Source organism: Salmo trutta, chromosome 12 (assembly GCF_901001165.1).
Source record: "Salmo trutta chromosome 12, fSalTru1.1, whole genome shotgun sequence".
Taxonomy (NCBI): domain Eukaryota; kingdom Metazoa; phylum Chordata; class Actinopteri; order Salmoniformes; family Salmonidae; genus Salmo; species Salmo trutta.
Genome location: NC_042968.1, coordinates 39292781 through 39315534, shown reverse-complemented (window position 1 = coordinate 39315534; position 22754 = coordinate 39292781). Strand labels below are relative to the sequence as shown.

Genomic DNA, 22754 nt, shown 5'->3' with positions numbered 1-22754 from the left:
AACTATTACGGACTACAAAGGGAAACCCAGACGCAAGCTGCCCAGTGACGCGTGCCTACCAGACGAGCTAAATGCCTTTTATGCTCGCTTCGAAGCAAGCAACACTGAAGCATGCACGAGAGCACCAGTTCTGGATGACTGTGTGATAACGCTCTCGGTAGCCGATGTGAGCAAGACCTTTAAACAGGTCAACAGTCACAAAGCCGCAGGGCCAGATGGATTACCAGGACGTGTACTCAAAGCATGCGCGGACCAACTGGCAAGTGTCTTCACTGACATTTTCAACCTCTCCCTGCCTGAGCCTACATGTTTCAAGCAGACCACCATAGTCCCTGTGCCCAAGGAAGCGAAGGTAACCTGCCTAAACGATTACCGCCTGTGGCACTCACATCGGCAGCCATGAAGTGCTTTGAAAGGCTGGTCATGGCTCACTTCAACAGCATCTTCCCGGACACCCTAAACCCACTGCAATTCGCATACCGCCCCAACAGATCCACAGATTAAGCCATCTCTACACTGCCCTTTCCCACCTGGACAAAAGGAACACCTATGTAAGGATGCTGTTCATTGACTTCAGCTCAGTGTTCAACACCATAGTGCCCTCAAAGCTCATCACTAAGCTAAGGACCCTGGGACTAAACACCTCCCTCTGCAACTGGATCCTGGACTTCCTGACAGGCCGCCCCCAGGTGGTAAGGGTAGGCAACAACACGTCTGCCGCGCTGATCCACAACACTGGGGCCCCTCAGGGGTGTGTACTTAGTCCCCTCCTGTACTCCCTGTTCACCCACAACTGTGTGGCCATACGACACCAACATCATCAAGTTTGCTGACGACACAACAGTGGTAGGTCTGATCACCAACAACGATGAAACTGTCTATAGGGAGGTGGTCAGAGAACTGGCAGTGTGGTGCCAGGACAACAACCTCTCCCTCAACGTGAGCAAGACAAAGGAGCAGATCGTGGACTACAGGAAAAGGCGGGCCGGACAGGCCCCCATTAACATCGACAGGGCTGTAGTGGAGCAAGTCGAGAGTTTCAAGTTCCTCAGTGTCCATATCACCAATGAACTATCATGGTCCAAACATACCAAGACAGTCGTGAAGAGGGCACGACAAAACCATTTCCCCCTCAGGAGACTGGAAAGATTTGGCATGGGTCCCCAGATCCTCAAAAAGTTCTACAGCTGCACCATCGAGAGCATCCTGACCGGTTGCATCACCGCCTGGTATGGCAACTGCTCGGCATCTGACATTAACCTGTTTAGGATAGGGGGCAGTATTTTCACAGCCGGATAAAAAACATACCCGATTTAATCTGGTTACTACTCCTGCCCAGTAACTAGAATATGCATATAATTGTTTGATTTGGATAGAAAACACCCTAAAGTTTCTAAAACTATTTGAATGGTGTCTGAGTATAACAGAACTCATTTGGCAGGTCAAAACCTGAGAAGATTCCAAACAGGAAGCGCTCTCTCTGACCATTTCATGGCCTTATTGATCATCTCTAACAAAAACAGGGGATCTCTGGCATGACGTGACATTTTCTAACGCTCCCATAGGCTCTCAGAAGGCGCCAGAAAGCTGAATCGTGGCTTTGCAGCCCATGGCTGAAAAACATTGCCGCATTTTGATAGTGGTCGATCTGTGGACAATGGGACGGGGCGCGCGTGCCCGAGTCAACTCCATGTTTACTTTCTCTCTCTTTGAACGAAAACCACCACTCCCGGTCGGAATATTATCGCTTTTTTACGAGAAAAATTGCATAAAAATTGATTTTAAACAGCAGTTGACATGCTTCGAAGTACGGTAATGGAATATTTAGAAATGTTTTGTCACGAAACGCGTCGGGCGCGTGACCCTTATTTACCCCTCGGATAGTGTCTTGAACGCACGAACAAAATGCCGCTATTTGGATATAACTATGGATTATTTGGGACCAAACCAACATTTGTTATTGAAGTAGAAGTCCTGGGAGTGCATTCTGACGAAGAACACCAAAGGTAATCAAACTTTTCTAATAGTAAATCGGAGTTTGGTGAGAACCACACTTGGTGGGTGTCAAAATAGCTAGCCTGTGATGGCCGGGCTATCTACTCAGAATATTGCAAAATGTGCTTTCACCGAAAAGCTATTTTAAAATCGGACATAGCGAGTGCATATAGGAGTTGTGTATCTATAATTCTTAAAATAATTATGTTTTTTGTGAACGTTTATCGTGAGTAATTTAGTAAATTCACCGGAAGTGTTCGGTGGGAATGCTAGTCACATGCTAATGTAAAAAGCTGGTTTTTTATATAAATATGAACTTGATTGAACAAAACATGCATGTATTGTATAACATAATGTCCTAAGATTGTCATCTGATGAAGATCATCAAAGGTTAGTGCTGCATTTAGCTGTGGTTTGGGTTTATGGGACATATGCTAGCTTGAAAAATGGGTGTCTGATTATTTCTGGCTGGGTACTCTGCTGACATAATCTAATGTTTTGCTTTCGTTGTAAAGCCTTTTTGAAATCGGACAGTGTGGTTAGATTAACGAGAGTCTTGTCTTTAAAATGCTGTAAAATAGTCATATGTTTGAGAAATTGAAGTAATAGCATTTCTAAGGTATTTGAATAACGCGCCACGGGATTCCACTGGCTGTTGAGTAGGTGGGACGCTAGCCCATAGAGGTTAAAGAAGCTTCCTCATATCTCCTTTCCTTCATCTGCACCCAATGGAAAAAAAGAGGGATCTACCATATTGCTTTCCGCTATCCTCAGTTCAGAGCAGATTAAGGACAAGAGATGAGGAGAGAAAGACAGTTAAGTATCAAGTATAAACCGTCAACACCAGACAAAAGGACAGCAGAGTTTAGGATTATTAATAATGGAATAGTTGAGGTTGTGACGTTTTCTGAATTTGGGAGCATAGTGTTCAGTATTCATTAGTCTGCCTTCAGTTCTCCTTACAAAACCCAGGCAGTTGCCAGGTCGCCCTCCATCCATCTCACACAAACACTCAGCGTGCACATCCATTATTTCTCAGGGGCTGCTGGGTAAAAAAAAGACATGTCTGATGTAGAAAGGATACCTGGCGCATGAAGACTCTCCAAAGAAAATAAATAATTTTGGTGTGAAAATAGCTTATAATGGTTTGACTATTGCTTAGATCTTCCTGAGCTATGTCGACTTTAAAGATGATGCAAGCCATTCTCACTTAAAACTTGATTTACACTAGGGCCGCGTGGCACCAGGACTGCAGCTGTAAGCACCATGGCAGGGGATTGCTACTCCTGCTACACGCTCCAGGAGTTAAATTAAGTCTTAGGTTTGGCGACAGTGTCTGGCCTAGATTCTATTCAGAGAGTCCTTAGCCCCCTCCACACACACACACACACACACACACACACACACACACCTCTGGATGAAGAGCGTCATATACATCATTAGAGGGTGGGTGTGTGTGTGTGTGAGAGAGACTAGGGGAAGAGAAAGACCGTAAGAACACAGACTAGAAAGTGATAAAGAAAATCTCTATGGGTTGAGGAGAGAAGCTTCTCTCTCCAGTAATGACAGACACCCTGATAGAACTTCATTCCTAAAGATTCAACTTCAGCAGCAACTCAGTCACCTGATAAGAGTTTTCCATAAGCTCCGACCATCGGCGAAATAGCCCATAAACTGCTTTGTCAGCCGGCTACTCTTTCCACTTCATTAATTAACGAGGCTTCTTTTCATTTAAAAAGTTTCAATTCGTCAGAAAAGTCAGTAGAGCCTTCTCCCACTCGAATGAACGACATGAATCTTCTAGTGATCTATTTATAGGACAGGCGCCTGTCAGTCAAAGCCAGAGATGACAGAGACACACTGCTGGATTGTCAGTCTGCTGTCTGTCCCGCCTCTCGGTACCCATGTGATCTTTGTGCGCTCTGGTTGGCTGCAGTCAAATTTCTTTTCATGGAGGAGCGTGATCCTCTTCAACGACTCCTGTGAGTGAATTTACACTTCCAATGTACATTAATGCAAGTGGTAACGATGAGTTAAAATCCACTTCATTATTGTTTTCAGGCATATTCATTTATTTTCTTTTGCGTGTTTCATAGGCCTACTATAGCCAGCCAAAGAGTCGCGGCCCATAGACTATTTACTGTGCTTTGATTGATGACCAAACAGCAAGTGTTTATCAGTTATAAAAGGTGTCGAACTGACTGAAAAGTCCATCTTCTAGATCCCTTTGCCATTTATAAATCATACTTTGCTATTTATAAGTCCATGGTACCGCATCGGGACAAGTAAACCAAAAGATCTTTGTATTTTCCTAGGATTCCAAGCCAATGTCGAGACTTGCCAGTGACCTCTAAAGTGACTCGTCAGTGAAACCTGGTGATGGTTGCTCGCTCGCGAACGGCTCTTTTTGAACGTATCTTTTAGGTGAAGGAATCGAGTCGTTCATTTAGCTCTCCAATTTGCATACTGGTAGGCTACTACAGTTTTTTTGGCAATTATCTGCAGATAAATTATGAAAACATTCGGTTAAGATGTTGAATCCTCGCTGCAGGAACAATAGGTAGTAGAGAAAATATGATAAATAAAACAGATTGAAGGTTATAAAAGCTAATGTTATGGTACTTGGTATGGTATTATTCAGAATATTGATTTAGGCCTACTGATTTGATTGAAGTGTCCACAAGTAGTCAACTGCTGCTTTCTGTGTAGCAAAGCCCATGTTAAACACTGGCTTCATTCTTCAATCACACCTGTAGGTCTTTTCATGTCTTTTAATGGGCGCCTGACTTGGTACAAAAGTGGGGGTGCACAATGGGGGGTCTGGGTGTCCTCCCCCTAACATGTTTTTAAATTTTATTTTAAACCCATTTCCCTTCAATTCTATATTTTTTCTCAACAGGGAATCCATGTTTACATGACATTAAAAAACTGAATTGAAAGAGTAGACTACAATCTTTTCTGACAAGATTACTAATCTACCGCCTTCCCTCAAAGTTCTACCCACAGTGATTGATTGACAGGTCTGAAACCCTACGAACTGACTCAAATATCCTGTCCCCTCCCCTGACAATCCCACCCACAGTGATTGATTGACAGGCCAATCAATCACTGTTGGTGGGATTGTCAGGGGAGGGCAGGGTGTCAAACTCATTCCATGGAGGGCCTAGTGTCTGCAGGTTTTTGATTTTTGCTTTCAATTAAGCCCTAGACAACCAGGAGTTCCTTACTAATTAGTGACCTTAATTCATCAATGAAGCTCAAGGGAAGAGCAAAAACCCGCAGACACTCGGCCCTCCACGGAACGAGTTTGACATACGTGTTAAAAGGATAGTTCACCCAAAATGACATTGGTTTCCTTACCCTAAAAGTGTCCAAAGCAGCAGAGCCAATAAAATAAATAATTTGAAGAACAAACGTTATTGTGGCAATTCATGTTGCAGTAAAACTGTAAATATGACTAACCTCAAGAGAAGACTTGTTTAATGTTAAAATCATTCCTGCGGGCCACCACCCTTTTCTAGGCCCACGGACCAATTTCACACAAGAAACTTATTGAATAATAGAATACACAAGGGGCAATATCGAAATGCTGTCCGCTAGACTAACTAACTAAACCTGTAGTAAGCATGGTCAAATTACTGACCGGGGTGGGGCCCATCGATCATCAGTTATCATATAAAAACTGCAAACATTTGCCGCCGCCCTACGGCAAAATCCACCCTATGGCAAAATCCAAAACAACTAGCATGCTGAATTCATCCATTTTAAGAAATGTTAATCGTAAAGTCAACAACTCATTTTACCAATCTGGGAGGTAAAGTCGTTAACGTATTCAATAATTTAACTGTGTATTTTTCAGATGGAATATAGACAGAATGTACCAGAGGCCACCAAAATAGAGCTTGTTCTGCAAAACAAAAATCCCTGGGGGGTATGCCCCCCCAGACGGGAACTCCCTGGCTGGCTACTTTCTCCATGACTTACAGAAAACACTGCTGATATACATTCTAATAAGTCAAAAAATGTATACCTACGCCTCCCTTCTAATATAGAAACGCAAGGCATAAAGCGGACATGACATCACGTCAAAATAAATCACTTATTGTTCCGTGAATTGCATTTATACATCAAAGAGTTGCCTTTTGAACAAGAAACGTAAACAAATGAGTCCACTTGACATCTCCACTCTGACCAAGTCTGTTGTGGAGGAGTCTCTCAGTGGATGGTGAACGCTTTGAGTTGGTCCCAGAGTGATTAGGCAGGGTTAAAGTAGGGACAGAGATGAAAGGAGACCCATGTTTAATGCATTATGCTCCAAGGGGCCTTCACTAAATAACTTTTCCATGGATACCAGGGCGCATCGGGTAGAAACGCTCCCAAAACCTTACGGCTGAGCCCCTCTGGCTGTGACGACCTAATTAAATGGAGTGATATATTCACCCCTTTATAAGATGCAAAGTTGCAGTTGAGGTGCGAGATAGTGCAAGTCTCTCCTCGTCTATAGGAAATGGGTGAGAGAATAAGTATGCTCCCTCCAGATTCATACAGTACCACACATGGATTGTGCTCAGCTCCTGACTGACCCATTTTCCGCCCTAGCCAAATGCAGCCCTCCATACATGTGGTGCAGAACACTTGTGTAAAGGTAGCAGCATTTACTACCCAGCTGGACCTAATAACAGGGTGCAGTTCAGCCATGCAACAAATCTAGAGTGACGCAGCAACGAATAAATCTGCAGGGGATTGACTTTTTCCATATACAAACTGCTGTCAGTAAATTCCTATGACTGTTCCTGAGACGATTGTTTCCGGTCAGTGGCTTATTTTTCTCATTCAAAAGAAGTTAAAAGGTTTCACATTTTAATGTTGGTAATTTGCATAATTACACAATCGTCAGCAGGTAGTGAGAGCACACGAAATGTTTATCACTTCAGGCACATGTATTAATATGTAATATAAAGCGCTGAGCTTTTTTTGCCTCCATCAATTAATATCAAATGCAAATTGATGGAGTACAGAGCCCAAAAAAGTTGAGACTTCACTTTCAAGATTAATGACATAATAGCTCCCTGAACTGCTACCCTCACAGTCCCCCCCCCCCCCCCTCAAGTATACAGGCCACTTTACCAACTAGCATTGGGAAGGGTTCAGCATGGTAATAATGTGGTTTAGAGCCAGAGCTTTCTGAAATGGGCTATTGATATATGGGGGCTTTCATTTTAACAAGAGGTGCCTATCAGTAATGACTTTAGTTAAGGCCGGACTCTCATTATAAAAAGGCTAGCTGGCCCAGTTCTCATTATAAAAAGGCTAGCTGGCCCAGTTCTCATTATAAAAAGGCTAGCTGGCCCAGTTCTCATTATAAAAAGGCTAGCTGGCCCAGTTCTCATTATAAAAAGGCTAGCTGGCCCAGTTCTCATTATAAAAAGGCTAGCTGGCCCAGTTCTCATTATAAAAAGGCTAGCTGGCCCAGTTCTCATTATAAAAAGGCTAGCTGGCCCAGTTCTCATTATAAAAAGGCTAGCTGGCCCAGTTCTCATTATAAAAAGGCTAGCTGGCCCAGTTCTCATTATAAAAGGCTAGCTGGCCCAGTTCTCATTATTAAAAGGCTAGCTGGCCCAGTTCTCATTATAAAAGGCTAGCTGGCCCAGTTCTCATTCTCTTAAAGCTAGCATCATTCGTTGTCGATTCCAACACTAACAAGGCCTCCAAGCTAGAGTTCCAATGCCTTTTTAATTGGCTTTACAAACAAATCAAGTAAAAAAATATATATATATTTAAAAGTCTAATTGCATTTAGGTGGAGGGGCAGGTGATGCACGTCTTGGTAAATGGGATGTGTCTTGTTAATCAAGCCTGAAATCACATCAGCACAGAACAAGTGAGCATTTTAATTTAGCCATCACACAAACTTTACTGGATTCTGCTGATTATCCAAAAGGATCTGTAATTTCCCTAAGAAAAGCAGGTGGTTATCAAGCCATGTCTGATTGAGTTAAAACAATGTGGAAGGGCAGAAAAATTCTGTTTATACCTGATTAATCTCAATGGCTCTTGATCATGATTTTTTGTTCTAGTCAAATCCACCTTCTATTTAATTCATATTACAGGGTACTAAAACGGTACCACATCCATAGATAACTAAATACTACTTGTTAGGCAACAACACATGGCAGCTACCATGCAATGACCATAAATACCATGTAGAATAATATGACGCATAGCATGACGCCTGCAATGCGGTCAGAATTTGAATAAGCCAAGAAAGTGAAAGTGGCATATGATGAAATGAACCCCTAGAGAGAGAGACAGGACAGTGAGAGGCATCAGAGAGGCATCAGAGAGGAGAGTAATAACAAGGAGATAAATGGAAGGAACATGAGGAGAGATGTTCTCTCCTTCCACACTTGGCAGTATCGCTGTGACTTCCAGTAAGGAGAAAACAAGAGACAGCACAAGAACAAGAGAGCGAGAGAATGAGAGAGTGAGAGAATGAGAGAGTGAGAGAGATGCTGAGGAAACGTACTGTTAGATAAGGGGGGGGGGGGGGGGAAACCTGCTCTCTCCATTGTGCTGTAGTCACGGCAGAACAAAAACCCAAGGCCATCCTTGGGGAGAATTTCTTGTTTAAACAGAGAAGATAAATGAAAGTGGACTGGCAGAGCAGTAAGGACAGGGACGAACACAGAGGTAGGGAGACGCTTGGTTACACTCCGGCTCAGTAAGTGGAGCACTGAGGACAAAGGCAGACAATGTGTGTGAGCTTCTGAGATACTGTGCTCTTTTCAAGTCGTGTGTTATAGCCGACATATTCACACCTACCCACACACCAACACGAAGCATACTTCACAACCCACAAGATAGACAAATAGAACACACAATTCTAAATGTTATTGGTCACATCCACATATTTATCAGATGTTATTGCGGGTGTAGTGAAAGGCTTGTGTTCCTAGGTACAGCAGTGCGTTAATATCTAACAATACACACAGATCTAAAAGTAAAAGAACGGAATTAAGAAATATTTAAATATTAGGACGAGGAATGTCAGAGTGTGTGTGTGTGACACACACAAACTCAGCAAAAAAAGAAACGTCCCATTTTCAGGACCCTGTCTTTCAAAGATAATTTGTAAAAATCCAAATAACTTACAGATCTTCATTGTAAAGGGTTTAAACACCGTTACCCATGCTTGTTCAATGAACCATAAACAATTAATGAACATGCACCTGTGGAACGGTCGTTAAGACACTAACAGCTTACAGACGGTAGGCAATTAAGGTCACAGTTATGAAAACTTAGGATACTTTCTACTGACTCTGAAAAACACAAAGAAAGATGCCCAGGGTCCCTGCTCATCTGCGTGAACGTGCCTTAGGCATGCTGCAAGGAGGCATGAGGACTGCAGATGTGGCCAGGGCAATAAATTGCAATGTCCGTACTGTGAGACGTCTAAGACAGCGCTACAGGGAGACAGGACGGACAGCTGATCGTCCTCGCATTGGCAGACCACGTGTAACACCTGCAGGACAGGTACAGGATGGCAACAACTGCCCGAGTTACACCAGGAACGCACAACCCCTCCATCAGTGCTCAGACTGCAATACTCTGAGAGGCTGGACTGAGGGCTTGTAGGCCTGTTGTAAAGAAGGTCCTCACCAGACATCACCGGCAACAACGTCGCCTATGGGCACAAACCCACCGTCGCTGGACCAGACAGGACTGGCAAAAAGTGCTCTTCACTGACGAGTCGCCGTTTTGTCTCACCAGGAGCGATGGTTGGATTCGCGTTTATCGTCGAAGGAATGAGCGTTACCCCGAGGCCTGTACTCTGGAGCGGGATCGATTTGTAGGTGAAGGGTCCGTCATGGTCTGGGGCGGTGTGTCACAGCATTATCGGACTGAGCTTGTTGTCATTGCAGGCAATGTCAACGCTGTGTGTTACAGGGAAGACATCCTCCTCCCTCATGTGGTACCCTTCCTGCAGGCTCATCCTGACATGACCCTCCAGCATGACAATGCCACCAGCCATACTGCTCGTTCTGTGTGTGATTTCCTGCAAGACAGGAATGTCAGTGTTCTGACATGGCCAGCGAAGAGCCCAGATGTCAATCCCATTGAGCACATCTGGGACCTGTTGGATCGGCAGGTGAGGGCTAGGGCCATTCCCCCCAGAAATGTCCATGAACTTGCAAGAGTGGGGTAACATCTCACAGCAAGAACTGGCAAATCTGGTGCAGTCCACGAGGAGGAGATGCACTGCAGTACTTAATGCAGCTGGTGGCCACACCAGATACTGACTTACTTTTGATTTTGACCCCCCCCCCCTTTGTTCAGGGACACATTATTACATTTCTGTTAGTCACATGTCTGTGGAACTTGTTCAGTTTATGTCTCAGTTGTTGAATCTTATATTCATACATGTTAAGTTTGATGAAAATAAACGCAGTTGACAGTGAGAGGACTTTTATTTTTTTGCTCAGTTTATATATATATATATATATATGCACATACACTACTGTTCAAAAGTTTGTGGTCACTTAGAAACGTCCTTGTTTTTGAAAGTACATTTTTTGTCCATTAAAACTTCTTAGGGCCACGGGGGCAGTATTGAGAATTTTGAAAAAAATATGTGCCCATTTTTAACTGCCTCCTACACCAACTCAGAAGCTAGGATATGCATATTATTTGGATAGAAAACACTCTGAATTTTCTAAAACAGTTTGAATGGTGTCTGTAAGTAAAACAAAACTCATATTGCAGGCAAAAACCTGTGAAAAATAGATTTAAAAAAAGAGAATTTTGTGACTGTACTATTTAGTGTCATTGTTTTATAGATACCACAGTGAGAAAGGATTCAGTTCGCAACTCCTAAGGCTTCCACTAGATGTCAACGATCTTTAGAAAGTTGTTTGAAGCATCTGTGATGAATACAGACCGAATTAGAATGCTTACAAGTTGACACGTCATCACTTCATTTTTTGCGCCTGCGCATAAATCTGAGAAGAGTGTCTTTGTCATAATCGTTTATTCTAGACACTTGATAGGTTGTGTGAAAATATTACTGATGTTTAACGTTAAAAATGGACCAAAAGATTAATGCTAAACAACGTTTGACATGTTTGAAGAAACGTAAATAGATTATTTACTAGGTTTTCTTTAGCTTTTCGGCGTGACTTTACACTGCCCACCTCATTTTGTGGGAGCCTACTGAACGCTAACTATTTGGACATAAATTATGAACTTTGTCAAAAGAAACCACATTTGTTCTGGACCTGGGATCTCTGGCAGCGCCTTCTGATGGAGATAATCAAAGGTAAGGGGATATTTAGAATGTTATTATCGATATTAGATGATGCTAATGCTAACGGTATAGCTTAGCTTAGCTTATAGCTTATTGTTGTTAGCATAGTACCAAGTTTATTGCAAAATGTGATTCCCCAGTAAAGTTATTTTGAGATCTGGCCATTCGGTAGCAATTACGAGATGATAATATATTATTCTTTGAATGACAATATTATAATTTACCAATGTTTTCGAATAGTAATTCCGTGATTTGTAATGCTAGATTCACTGGGAGCATTCGAGCCGAAAAAAATTCTGAATTTCACCGCGACTGTAAATGCTGTTTTTGGATATAAATATGAACTTGATGGAACTAAAAATGCATGTATTGTCTAACATAATGTCCTATGAGTGTCATCTGATGCAGATTGTCAAAGGTAAGTGCATAATTCTAGCTAGTTTTCTGTCTGTTGATGCCCTTCTTTGAATTGGCTAAACATTACACGCAGCTATTGTCAATGTACTCTCCTCACATAACCTAACTTTATGCATTCTCCGTAAAGCCTCTGAAAATCGGACAGCGTGGTTAGATTTAGGAGATATATCTTTCAAATGGAGGAAAATAGTTGATTATTTGATTATTTGAAATGATTACTCTTGCAGTTTTGAATTCCCCGCCATGGTCACATGACAATGAATCCCAATACCGGGATAAGATCCTGCCCCCTGGCCTCAACAGGTTAACTGCCTCCTACACCAACTCAGAAGCTAGAATATGCATATTATTGTTCAGGTTTGGATAGAAAACACTCTGAATTTTCTAAAACTGTTTGAATGGTGTCTGTAAGTATAACAGAACTCATATGGCAGTCAAAACCCTGAGACAGATTCTGACAGGAAGTGGATACCTGATGTGTTGAATTACCTTTAAGCCTATGCCATTGAAACACACAGGGGCTTATTAATGTAGATGTCACCAGCCTTTACAAAAAGTGTTTTGAGTCTTCTACTGTGAGATCTGACCGAACAAGAGCCATGGAACGGTGATGGCCGATTAGACTCTGGCGTGATAGTTCATGTTGGGTACTCTCGTTCCAATACGTTTTAAAAGAGAATGCATTCGTCCGCCTTGAATATTATTCATGTTCTGGTTAAAAAAGGCACTAATGATTTGCTATACAACGTTTGACATGTTTGAACGAACGTAAATATTTTTTTCCCCCTCGTTCATGAAGTGAAGTCCGGCGGGCATAGATCATGTGCTAACAACACGGAGCTTTTTGGGCATAAATTATGAGCTTTTTCGAACAAAACTACATTCATAATGGACCTGGGATTCCTGGAAGTGACATCTGATGAAGAGAATCAAAAGGTAATGGATTATTTACATAGTATTTTCGATCTCTCCAACATGGCGGTTAGTCTGTATCGCAAAGCGTATTTTTCTGGGCGCAGTGCTCAGATTATTGCAAAGTGTGATTTCCCAGTAAGGTTATTTTTAAATCTGGCAAGCCGGTTGCGTTCAAGAGATGTAAATCTATAATTCTTTGAATGACAATATAATATTTTACCAATGTTTTCGAATAGTAATTATTTAATTTGTTGTGCTGATTTGACTGGCGGTTATTGGAGGGAAACGATTTCCTGAACATCAACGCCATAGTAAAACGCTGTTTTTGGATATAAATATGAACTTGATAGAACTAAAAATGCATGTATTGTCTAACATAATGTCCTAGGAGTGTCATCTGATGGAGATTGTCAAAGGTTAGAGCATAATTTTAGCTGGTTTTCTGCTTTTGGTGACGCCCGTCTTTGAATTGACAAAACATTACACAGCTATTGTCAATGTACTCTCCTAACATAATCTAACTTTATGCTTTCACCGTAAAGCCTTTTTGAAATCGGACAATGTGGTTAGATTAAGGAGATGTTTATCTTTCAAAGGGTGTAAGATAGTTGTATGTTTGAGAAATTTGAATTATGACATTTAATTGTTTTCAAATTTGGAGCTCTTGATATTTCACCTGTTGTTGATAGGGTGTACCAGGGGTGGCACGCTTGCATCCCACATAGCCCCTAGAGGTTAAAATACCATCAAATTGATCAGAAATACAGTGTAGACATTGTGTTAGCTAATCCAACTTGATCATTTTAAAAGGCTAATTGTCATTAGAAAACTCTTTTGCAATTATGTTAGCACCACTGAAAACTTGTGTTGATTAAAGAAGCAATAAAACTGGCCTTGTTTAGACTAGTTGAGAATCTGGAGTATCAGCATTTGTGGGTTGGATTACAGGCTCAAAATGGCCAGAAACAAAGCACTTTGTTCTGAAACTCATCAGTCTATTCTTGTTCTGAGAAATGAAGGCTATTCCATGCGAGAAATTGCCAAGAAACTGAAGATCTCGTACAACGCTGTGTACTACTCCCTTCACAGAACAGCGCAAACTGGCTCTAACCAGAATATAAAAAGAGGAGTGGGAGGCCCCGGTGCACAACTGAGCAAGAGGACAAGTACATTAGCGTCTAGTTTGAGAAACAGACGCCTCACAAGTCCTCAACAAAACACCAGTATGTAAACATTATTAAAGTGACCAGTGATTCCATGTCTATGTACATAGGGCAGCAGTCTAAGGTGCAGGGTTGAGTAACCGGGTGGTAGCCAGCTAGTGAGTAAGTTCAGGGCAGGGTACTGGGTGGAGGCCGGCTAGTGATGGCTATTTAACAGTCTGATGGCTTGAGATTTTTCCAGTCTCTCGGTCCAAGCTTTGAGGCACCTGTACTGACCTCACTTTCTGGATGATAGTAGGGTGAATAGGCCGTGGCTCGGGTGGTTGATCTCAAGGATCTTTTTAGCCTTCCTGTGACATCAGGTGCTGTAGGTGTAGGTGTCAAACACTCAGACAGAAAATAAGCGACATCCTCACCACACAGATATCTGATCAGAGATTAAAACCACGGATACCCACACATGGAGACCCTCACACTCCATTGTCTACCAATAGTCCACCATCTCCACGTTGTGAAACAGGAGACCCTTGCGTAGCGGTACAAGCACAAAATGGTGCTCCATTAAGTTGCCACAATCAGGTCTCGTGATCTGCCCGATCAAATCCCAGTTTCATTTGCTTAATGCAACTCAATTGATGGTGCATTATTCACAAGGGGCCAGTGGTGGATTACTCAAGCCTGGTTTCCTGGAAAATTCTCCTGTGGACTGTGCAGCTAAATGGCTCTTAAGCACGTATGGACACTGTCCTTTAAGACGGGTCCGTTCAGACTGCTTTGCACACAACCACTAAGTGCTGGCCCTGACGTGCCATGTATAAACTAGTGTGTGATAGAGCTTTAGTAGTTCCTTTCCTGGTCCCCGTTTATGGAGTTGCAGGGAGGGGTTATGGAGTTGAGGACAAAGGCAATGAATGTTGGGCTACTTTGCTTTCTTACATTTGACTATTCACAGAATTCTTCCAATCCTGGTCTTGGGGTGGGACCATTCACAGGGCCCAAAAAATCCACATTGCGGAGAACGAGGACGGAATCACGGAATCCAGATATTAAAACGGAATTCAACAATATTCAAAATGTATTGAACTTAGTAGAAAGCACATTAATTTGCCCAAGACAAGACTAGAACAGAATGCATCAGTGATTCGTATTTCCCTGCAACTTTATGAGGCAGCGAGGAATGCCTGAGCGGCGAGGAATGCCCGAGCCTGCGCGGCGAGGAATGCCTGAGCCTTTTTGTTATTTTTCTATTTTTAAAAGTTTTGGGAATTACAGAAACCAAAACGGAGAAAACTAAATTTTGGGAAAAACAAATAAGATTTTATAAGGCCATACATTCGTGATGGTATTGATCAATAAGTAGTAATTAAGGCGATTAAAGGATTGATAGACTAGCTCTGATTTCCTGTACGTCAGGTGAATCAAAAATATTGGATGTAATATGGTTGGCTGGAATTAAATGCCTTTCCTCGTGGACAGTGTCACGGATCAATGTTGGCGCCTCAAGGGATTTGACTCACCTTCCACTCCACTGATGCACTTGACGCGGTCGCGCACCTCCACGTTGTATGCCTCGAAGGACATGAAGACGCCGTCCGGGTGGTAGGGCTCGCGCTGCGCGTACACCTTGGAGTAGCTGTGCTGGAACTCGAAGCGCTCGTAACCGTCGTACTGCACCACCTTGCCGTACACGTCAAAGTACTTCTCCAGCCAGCTGAAAGGAAAGTACACTTCAGCACCTTCCCGCCGACCCTTTATCGTGACGTCGTCGTTAATCAGGCAGTCGATCTCTTCGTACTTGATGCCGGCAGCTCCGCCTACAATGGGCGGCGGCTCCGGGGGCTGCGGGGGTTGCTGCTGGCTGCTAATACTGGCGTCGCCCCCCTTGGCGCTGGGGGGTGGCGGCGGGGCCCGTGGGAGGAAGCGCAGGGCGGTGTCGCTGGAGCAGCGGTTCCACAGAAGCACGGTGAGGAGGGTGAAGAGGGCGCAGATGACGATCAGGGTCTTGTAGTTGACCCGGGCCGCCAGGCAACGCATGGTCACAGCACACCTGCACAGGGGATAACAGAGAATTATTAATAGTATCCTTTGACAACATTAAGTATACAAAACACATACAGTGCCTTCGGAAAGTATTCAGACTCCAGAACTTTTTCCACAGTTACGTTACAGCCTTATTCTAAAATTGATTAAATCGTCATCCCCCCTCAATCTACACACAATACCCCATAATGACAAAGCAAAAACAGGTTTTTATACATTTTTGCAAATGTATTACAAATAGAAAAACTGAAATATCAGATTTACATAAGTATTGTGGAGGGGTCTGAAAACTTTCCGAAGGCACTGTAGATACAGGCAGCCTTCCTACTTAATTTGCCGCAGAGGAAGGAGTTTAATGGCTGTGATAGAAAACTGAGGATGGCTTAACAAAAAGAAGGAAGTCGGTACAGAAAACAAATACTCCAAAATATGCATCCTGTTTGCAACAAGGCACTAAAGTAATACTGCAAAAAAATGTGGCAAAGCAATTAACTTTTTGTCCCAAATACAAAGCGCTATATTTGGGGAAAATACAATCCATTACTGAGCGCCACTCTCCGTATTTTCCTCATGTTATGGGTATGCCTGTAATTGTTAAGGACAAGGGAGATTTTCAGGATAAAAAAAATAAACTGAATGGAGCTAAGCACAGGCAAAATCCTAGAGGAAAACCAGGTTCAATCTGCTTTCCACCAGACACTGGGAAATTAATTAACATTTCAGCAGGACAATAACCTAGAACACAAGGCCAAATTTACACTGGAGTTACTCACCAAGAAGACAGTGAAATGTTCCTGAGTGGTAGAGTTACAGTTTTGACTTAAATTTACTTGGAAAATTCATCGGAAGACCTGAAAAATGGTTGACTAGCAATGATCAACAACCAAATTTGACAGAGCTTGAAGATATATACACACACACACACACACACACGTAACTCCAAGTCAATCACACGTCTGTGAAATCAAACTGTCCACTTAGGAAGCAACACTGATTGACAATACATTTCACATGCTGTTGTGCAAATGGAATAGACAACAGGTGGAAATTATAGGCAATAAGCAAGACACTCCCAATAAAGGAGTGGTTCTGCAGCTGGTGACCACAGACCACTTCTCAGTTCCTATGCTTCCTGGCTGATGTTTTGGTCACTTTTGAATGCTGGCGGTGCTTTCACTCTAGTGGTAGCATGAGACGGAGTCTACAACCCACACAAGTGGCTCAGGTAGTGCAGCTCATCCAGGATGGCACATCAATGCGAGCTGTGGCAAGAAGGTTTGCTGTGTCTGTCAGCGTAGTGTCCAGAGCATGGAGGCGCTACCAGGAGACAGGCCAGTACATCAGGAGACGTGGAGGAGGCCGTAGGAGGGCAACAACCCAGCAGCAGGACCGCTACCTCCGCCTTTGTGCAAGGAGGAGCACTGCCAGAGCCCTGCAAAATGACCTCCAGCAGGCCACAAATGTGCATGTGTCTGCTCAAACGGTCAGAAACAGACTCCATGAGGGTGGTATGAGGGCCCGACGTCCACAGGTGGGGGTTGTGCTTACAGCCCAACACCGTGCAGGATTTGTGTTCTCTGGCATTTGCCAGAGAACACCAAGATTGGCAAATTCGCCACTGGCGCCCTGTGCTCTTCACAGATGAAAGCAGGTTCACACTGAGCACGTGACAGACGTGACAGAGTCTGGAGACGCCGTGGAGAACGTTCTGCTGCCTGCAACATCCTCCAGCATGACCGGTTTGGCGGTGGGTCAGTCATGGTGTGGAGTGGCATTTCTTTGGGGGGCCGCACAGCCCTCCATGTGCTCGCCAGAGGTAGCCTGACTGCCGAGATGAGATCCTCAGACCCCTTGTGAGACCATATGCTGGTGCGGTTGGCCCTGGGTTCCTCCTAATGCAAGACAATGCTAGACCTCATGTGGCTGGAGTGTGTCAGCAGTTCCTGCAAGAGGAAGGCATTGATGCTATGGACTGGCCCGCCCGTTCCCCAGACCTGAATCCAATTGAGCACATCTGGGACATCATGTCTCACTCCATCCACCAACGCCACGTTGCACCACTGACTGTCCAGGAGTTGGCGGATGCTTTAGTCCAGGTCTGGGAGGAGATCCCTCAGGAGACCATCCGCCACCTCATCAAGAGCATGCCCAGGCGTTGTAGGGAGGTCATACAGGCACGTAGAGGCCACACACACACTACTGAGCCTCATTTTCACTTGTTTTAAGGACATTACATCAAAAGTTTGATCAGCCTGTAGTGTGTTTTTCCACTTTAATTTTGAGTGTGACTCCAAATCCAGACCTCCATGGGTTGATAAATTGGATTTTCATTGATTATTTTTGTGTGATTTTGTCAGCACATTCAACTATGTAAAGAAAAAAGTATTTAATAAGATTATTTCTTTCATTCAGATCTAGGATGTGTTGTTTAAGTGTTCCCTTTATTTTTTTGAGCAATATATATATATATATATTTTTTTTTTTTTTTTTTTTGTTTAAATAAATGTTGCACAATCCAGGTGTTGAAAGCTCTTGGACACTTACCCAGAAAGACTAGTCTCTGCCAAAGGTACTTCTACAAAGTATTAACTCAGGGGTGTGAATACTTATGTAAATTAGATATTTCTGTATTAAATGTAATAGATTGGGCCCAAAAACATGTATTGTGTTTAGATGGGTAAGAACATTTCTTTTCATATACATTTTGAAATTCAGACTAACATGTGGAATAAGTCAAAGAGAATGAATACTTTTGAAAAGTGTTTTTTTCCCCCTCAGACTTAAATAAACAATTCCAGGTGAAAGGTCATAGCTTTCCAGGGGAGGGGGAAAAACACACACACACACACACACACACACACACACAAACATATATATGAATAAAAGTGTAAAACGGCTGTCAACTCAACTGGTTGTAAATACCTGCAGTTAACTTCTGCTATACGTTAGGTGATCAAGAACATTGCCTTCTTCATTTTTCAATATTATGAAGGTGTTCTTAATATTTTGTATACTCCATGTACTTCTGCTGTACCACTACTACTGTCACCGTATGTGTGGATCTCAACATCTTCAACAAAAACACATGCAAAGTGTTATCTGGGAGCTCCATTGATACAAACAAGAGAGGTGTTGGGATGTGGAGAAAAACAGCACAGATAGTCACTCCAACACTAGCCTACTGCTCTACACCGACAGGTCTGGGCTCCCCAGCTCACGGTTCTAGACGACAGGTCTGGGCTCCACAGCACACAGGTGATCAATTAAGGAATATTGATTACACAAAGTAGACTAAACCGCTTAAGAAGATGCAAGGTGATTGAGGAACATCTGCAGATGAGTTGATGAGAACCGAATGCAGATTAACTTGAGGAAAGGAACCAGCATTGTGGTAAATGTGATGACGAGCAGCATTGGCAATTAGTTGTTTGTGTACGCTTTTGCAGATGCTTCCGCTTGAGGGTTGGGAATGGAAAACATTCATTCAACTACCACTTCAGAGGCTTGCATTGGCCATTTTAAATGAGCACAGGGGTGGAGTGTGAACAAGGAGTAAATAACTAGAATAGTGGTTTCCAAATAGTGGATCACAGACAGCCACAACCAAAGAGGGACTAAACACTTGTCTACGAAAACGGTATTAAGAACTTGAAACGCTTTGAGGTGAGGGTCAAAACTAGATAAAAGGCTGGAGTAGACGTCTACCAGGCGAACGAGACGCGTCGATTCATTCACCCAATTAACAGTGCCAATCAGCGCGGGTACGAGGCTCACGTCGTCAGCCATGTTGTTTCTGGCATTTCCATCGTCCTGAGAGAAATCAATAGGCAAACCCCCTCACTAATTACAGCTTACGGCGCTAGGAGTTGCAGATGCAGCAACGACAAAGACTCGGCCTTCCCACAATATAGGAGGCGAGAGAGAGGGTAGAAAATCATTACTTCCAAGAGCATCTCAATGCTTCAGCTTAATCCAGCCACAGCTAAAGGTCAGCACAATGAATGCGCATTAATTCCACAATGGGAGCAATCTGCCCTAGCAACGCCGAGTCAAATTACAAAGATAATGGTCTCTGGTCTCCAACAAAGTTATACACCAAGGACAAGCATGTTGCCAGACAAGGGTGACCGTCAGGAAGTTCCAGTTCTCTCTAATAGGCGTGTAGACTAAAGGCATGATATGATACAGGATATGAGGCAGTATAGGCTACTCTCTTAAGAACAGCCTTGAGTGCTGGGTGATTTAAAAATGTCAGTCAAATGATCAATAATATAGGAATGCTCTTACAACTTTATTTTATTTACAATCTGTAGACACTATGAGAATAGAAAGGTTCAGAACTTTTGTTAAACATCACAGCTGAAAACTATATACTAAATAGAAACCAAAACTGGATGGTGTTCAGAGATAGATGGGAGGGGAGCTGAAAGATGGGACTAAAAACAAACAAAAGATAACTATTGTAAAATATACAGTGTCCGTAAAATGTATATAGTATGTATACACTGGAAGTAGAAGCCTAAGTGTTGTTGTCGATTCGTTTACTCCAATTAGGGGAGGAGTGGTAGGGTTAGGGGGAAATAAAAACATACAGTACCAGTCAAAAGTTTGGACACAGGGTTATTTTATTATTATTTCTACATTGTAGAATAATAGTGAAGACATCAAAACTATGAAATAACACATGTAGTATCCCCCCCCCCAAAAAAGTGTTAAACAAATCAAAATATATTTTATATTTGAGATTCTTCAAAGTAGCCACCCTTTGCCTTGATGACAGCTTTGCACACTTGGCATTCTCAAAACAGCTTCATGAGGTAGTCACCTGGAATGCATTTCAATTAAAACAGGTGTGCCTTGTTAAAAAGTTAAGAAGGAAAGAAATTCCACAAATTAATTAATTTGAGCCAAATCAGTTGTGTTGCGACAAGGTAAGGGTGGTATACAGAAGATAGCCCTATTTGGTAAAAGACCAAGTCCATACTATGCTTATTTGAGCTGTTCTTGGCAAAGGGAAATGACAGTACATCATTACTTTAAGACATGAAGGTCAGTCAATGCAGAAGATTAAGAACTTTGAAAGTTTCTTCAAGTGCAGTCGCAAAAACCAACTGGCCACAGGAAAGAAAAGACCCTCTGCTACAGAGGATAAATTCATTAGTTACCAGCCTCAGAAATTGCAGCCCAAATAAATGCGTCAGAGTTCAAGTAACAGACATCTCAAAATCAACTGTTCAGAGGAGACTGCGTGAATCAGGCCTTCAAGGTCGAAATGCTGCAAAGAAACCACTACTAAAAGGACACCAATAAGAAGAGACTTCCTTGGGCCAAGAAAACAATATTTTTTCTTCCAATCACCATGTCTTCATGAGATGCAGATTAGGTAAATAGATGATCTCCACATGTGTGGTTCCCACCGTGAAGCATGGAGGAGGTGTGATGGTGTGGGTGTTCTTTTTCTGGTGACACTGTCAGTAATTTATTTAGAATTCAAGGCACACTTAACCAGCATGGCTACCACAGCATTCTGCAGCGATACGCCATCCCATTTGATTTGTGCTTAGTGGGACTATCGTTTGTTTTTCAACACTGTCCTGTGACCCAACACACACCTTCAGGCTGTGTAAGGGCTATTTGACCAAGAAGATTGATGGAGTGCTGCACCAGATGACCTGGCCCGCAGAGTGAAGGAAAAGCAGCCAACAAGTGCTCATCGTGTGGGAACTCCTTCAAGACTGTTGGAAAAGCATTCCAGGTGAAGCTGGTTGAGAGAACGCCAAGAGTGTGCAAAACCTTTGTCATGGCAAAGAGTGGCTATCTCAAATATATTTTGATTTGATTTGTTGAACACTTTTGGTTAATCCATGATTCCATGTGTTATTTCATAGTTTTGATGTCTTCACTATCATTTCTACAATGTAGAAAATAGTAAAAATAAAGAATAACCCTTGAGTAGGTGTGTCCAAACTTTTGACTGGTACTGTATACATTTTAAAAACAGCCTGGTGTTAGTAACCCAGCTCACAATATGAACCCTGAAGATCATGTGTTGGTGATCATGTTCTAACAATAGCTGCTACAAATACATGAGCTGTATGGGGTGGGTTAGAAACACACTTTCCAATAAGAGAGAGCACTTCCATTTGGAAATAGGTCTACACATGCTTCTCTCCAAGAATCAACTGCTGGAGGGTAAAAGTCAACTCTGCACTTGCAGTTACCAACTTTAAGTGTCATGTCATGTGAAAAATCTGCTTTGGCAGACGTCTGCATATGTAAAATAGTGCTGTATGAATAAAAGTATCATTGATATTTGGAGAAAAGTCAGCGTAGTGTAGAGATGAATGATTGGGCTGCTAGGAGCTCTGACAATGATGAGAACTCTGGGAGGAAGCCTGGGGACTGCACAGTGAAAGATAAGCAGACTGTCTCCATCTTATCAAGGCCTGACTATAAATAATTGGATCTTATTAGGTGGTGTGCTGCCGGCAGAGCTCAGTCAGTGGCATGGCTACTGGCTATACCACTAGGCTTCACTGAGACTTCACTGAGTCCAGCCAATCACAGCTTGCCTAAACCAGGACAACACCATAGTGACTAGACAAGTGGGCAAGGATAAATCTAGAACTTATTTCGCATTGCTTGTGATTCATTCATGTTCTCTCTCACCACCTTTCATGAATCCACATCTTGTGATTCATATGATCAGACTGTTAAAACGGATCTCCTCAAGGTTCTGGAAAAGGAGCCACTTCAATAAAAACCTGTAGCATCTTTCAATTCACTTGTGAACGTAACCTATTTATTATGTACGACTAAACTACAGCTCAGACAACACCACTAGGCTATATCTAGTGGACTAGACAGTAGCAGTGTTTTCATGGGTCATTTCGGCCCAAATCCACTTAAGTGCATGAGATA

The 22754-nt window shown here is 42.8% G+C and overlaps 1 protein-coding gene across 1 annotated transcript in view; it reads right to left on the bottom strand.

The window, feature by feature from the left end:
* LOC115203527 (D-glucuronyl C5-epimerase B) overlaps window positions 1–22754 on the bottom strand; it is a 79605-nt gene that overhangs the window by 16101 nt on the left and 40750 nt on the right. The window contains exon 3 of the mRNA XM_029768290.1: window positions 15311–15840. Within this exon, the coding sequence (XP_029624150.1) occupies window positions 15311–15827 (517 nt within the window). The 5' untranslated portion in view covers window positions 15828–15840. The remainder of the gene's footprint in view (window positions 1–15310; window positions 15841–22754) is intronic.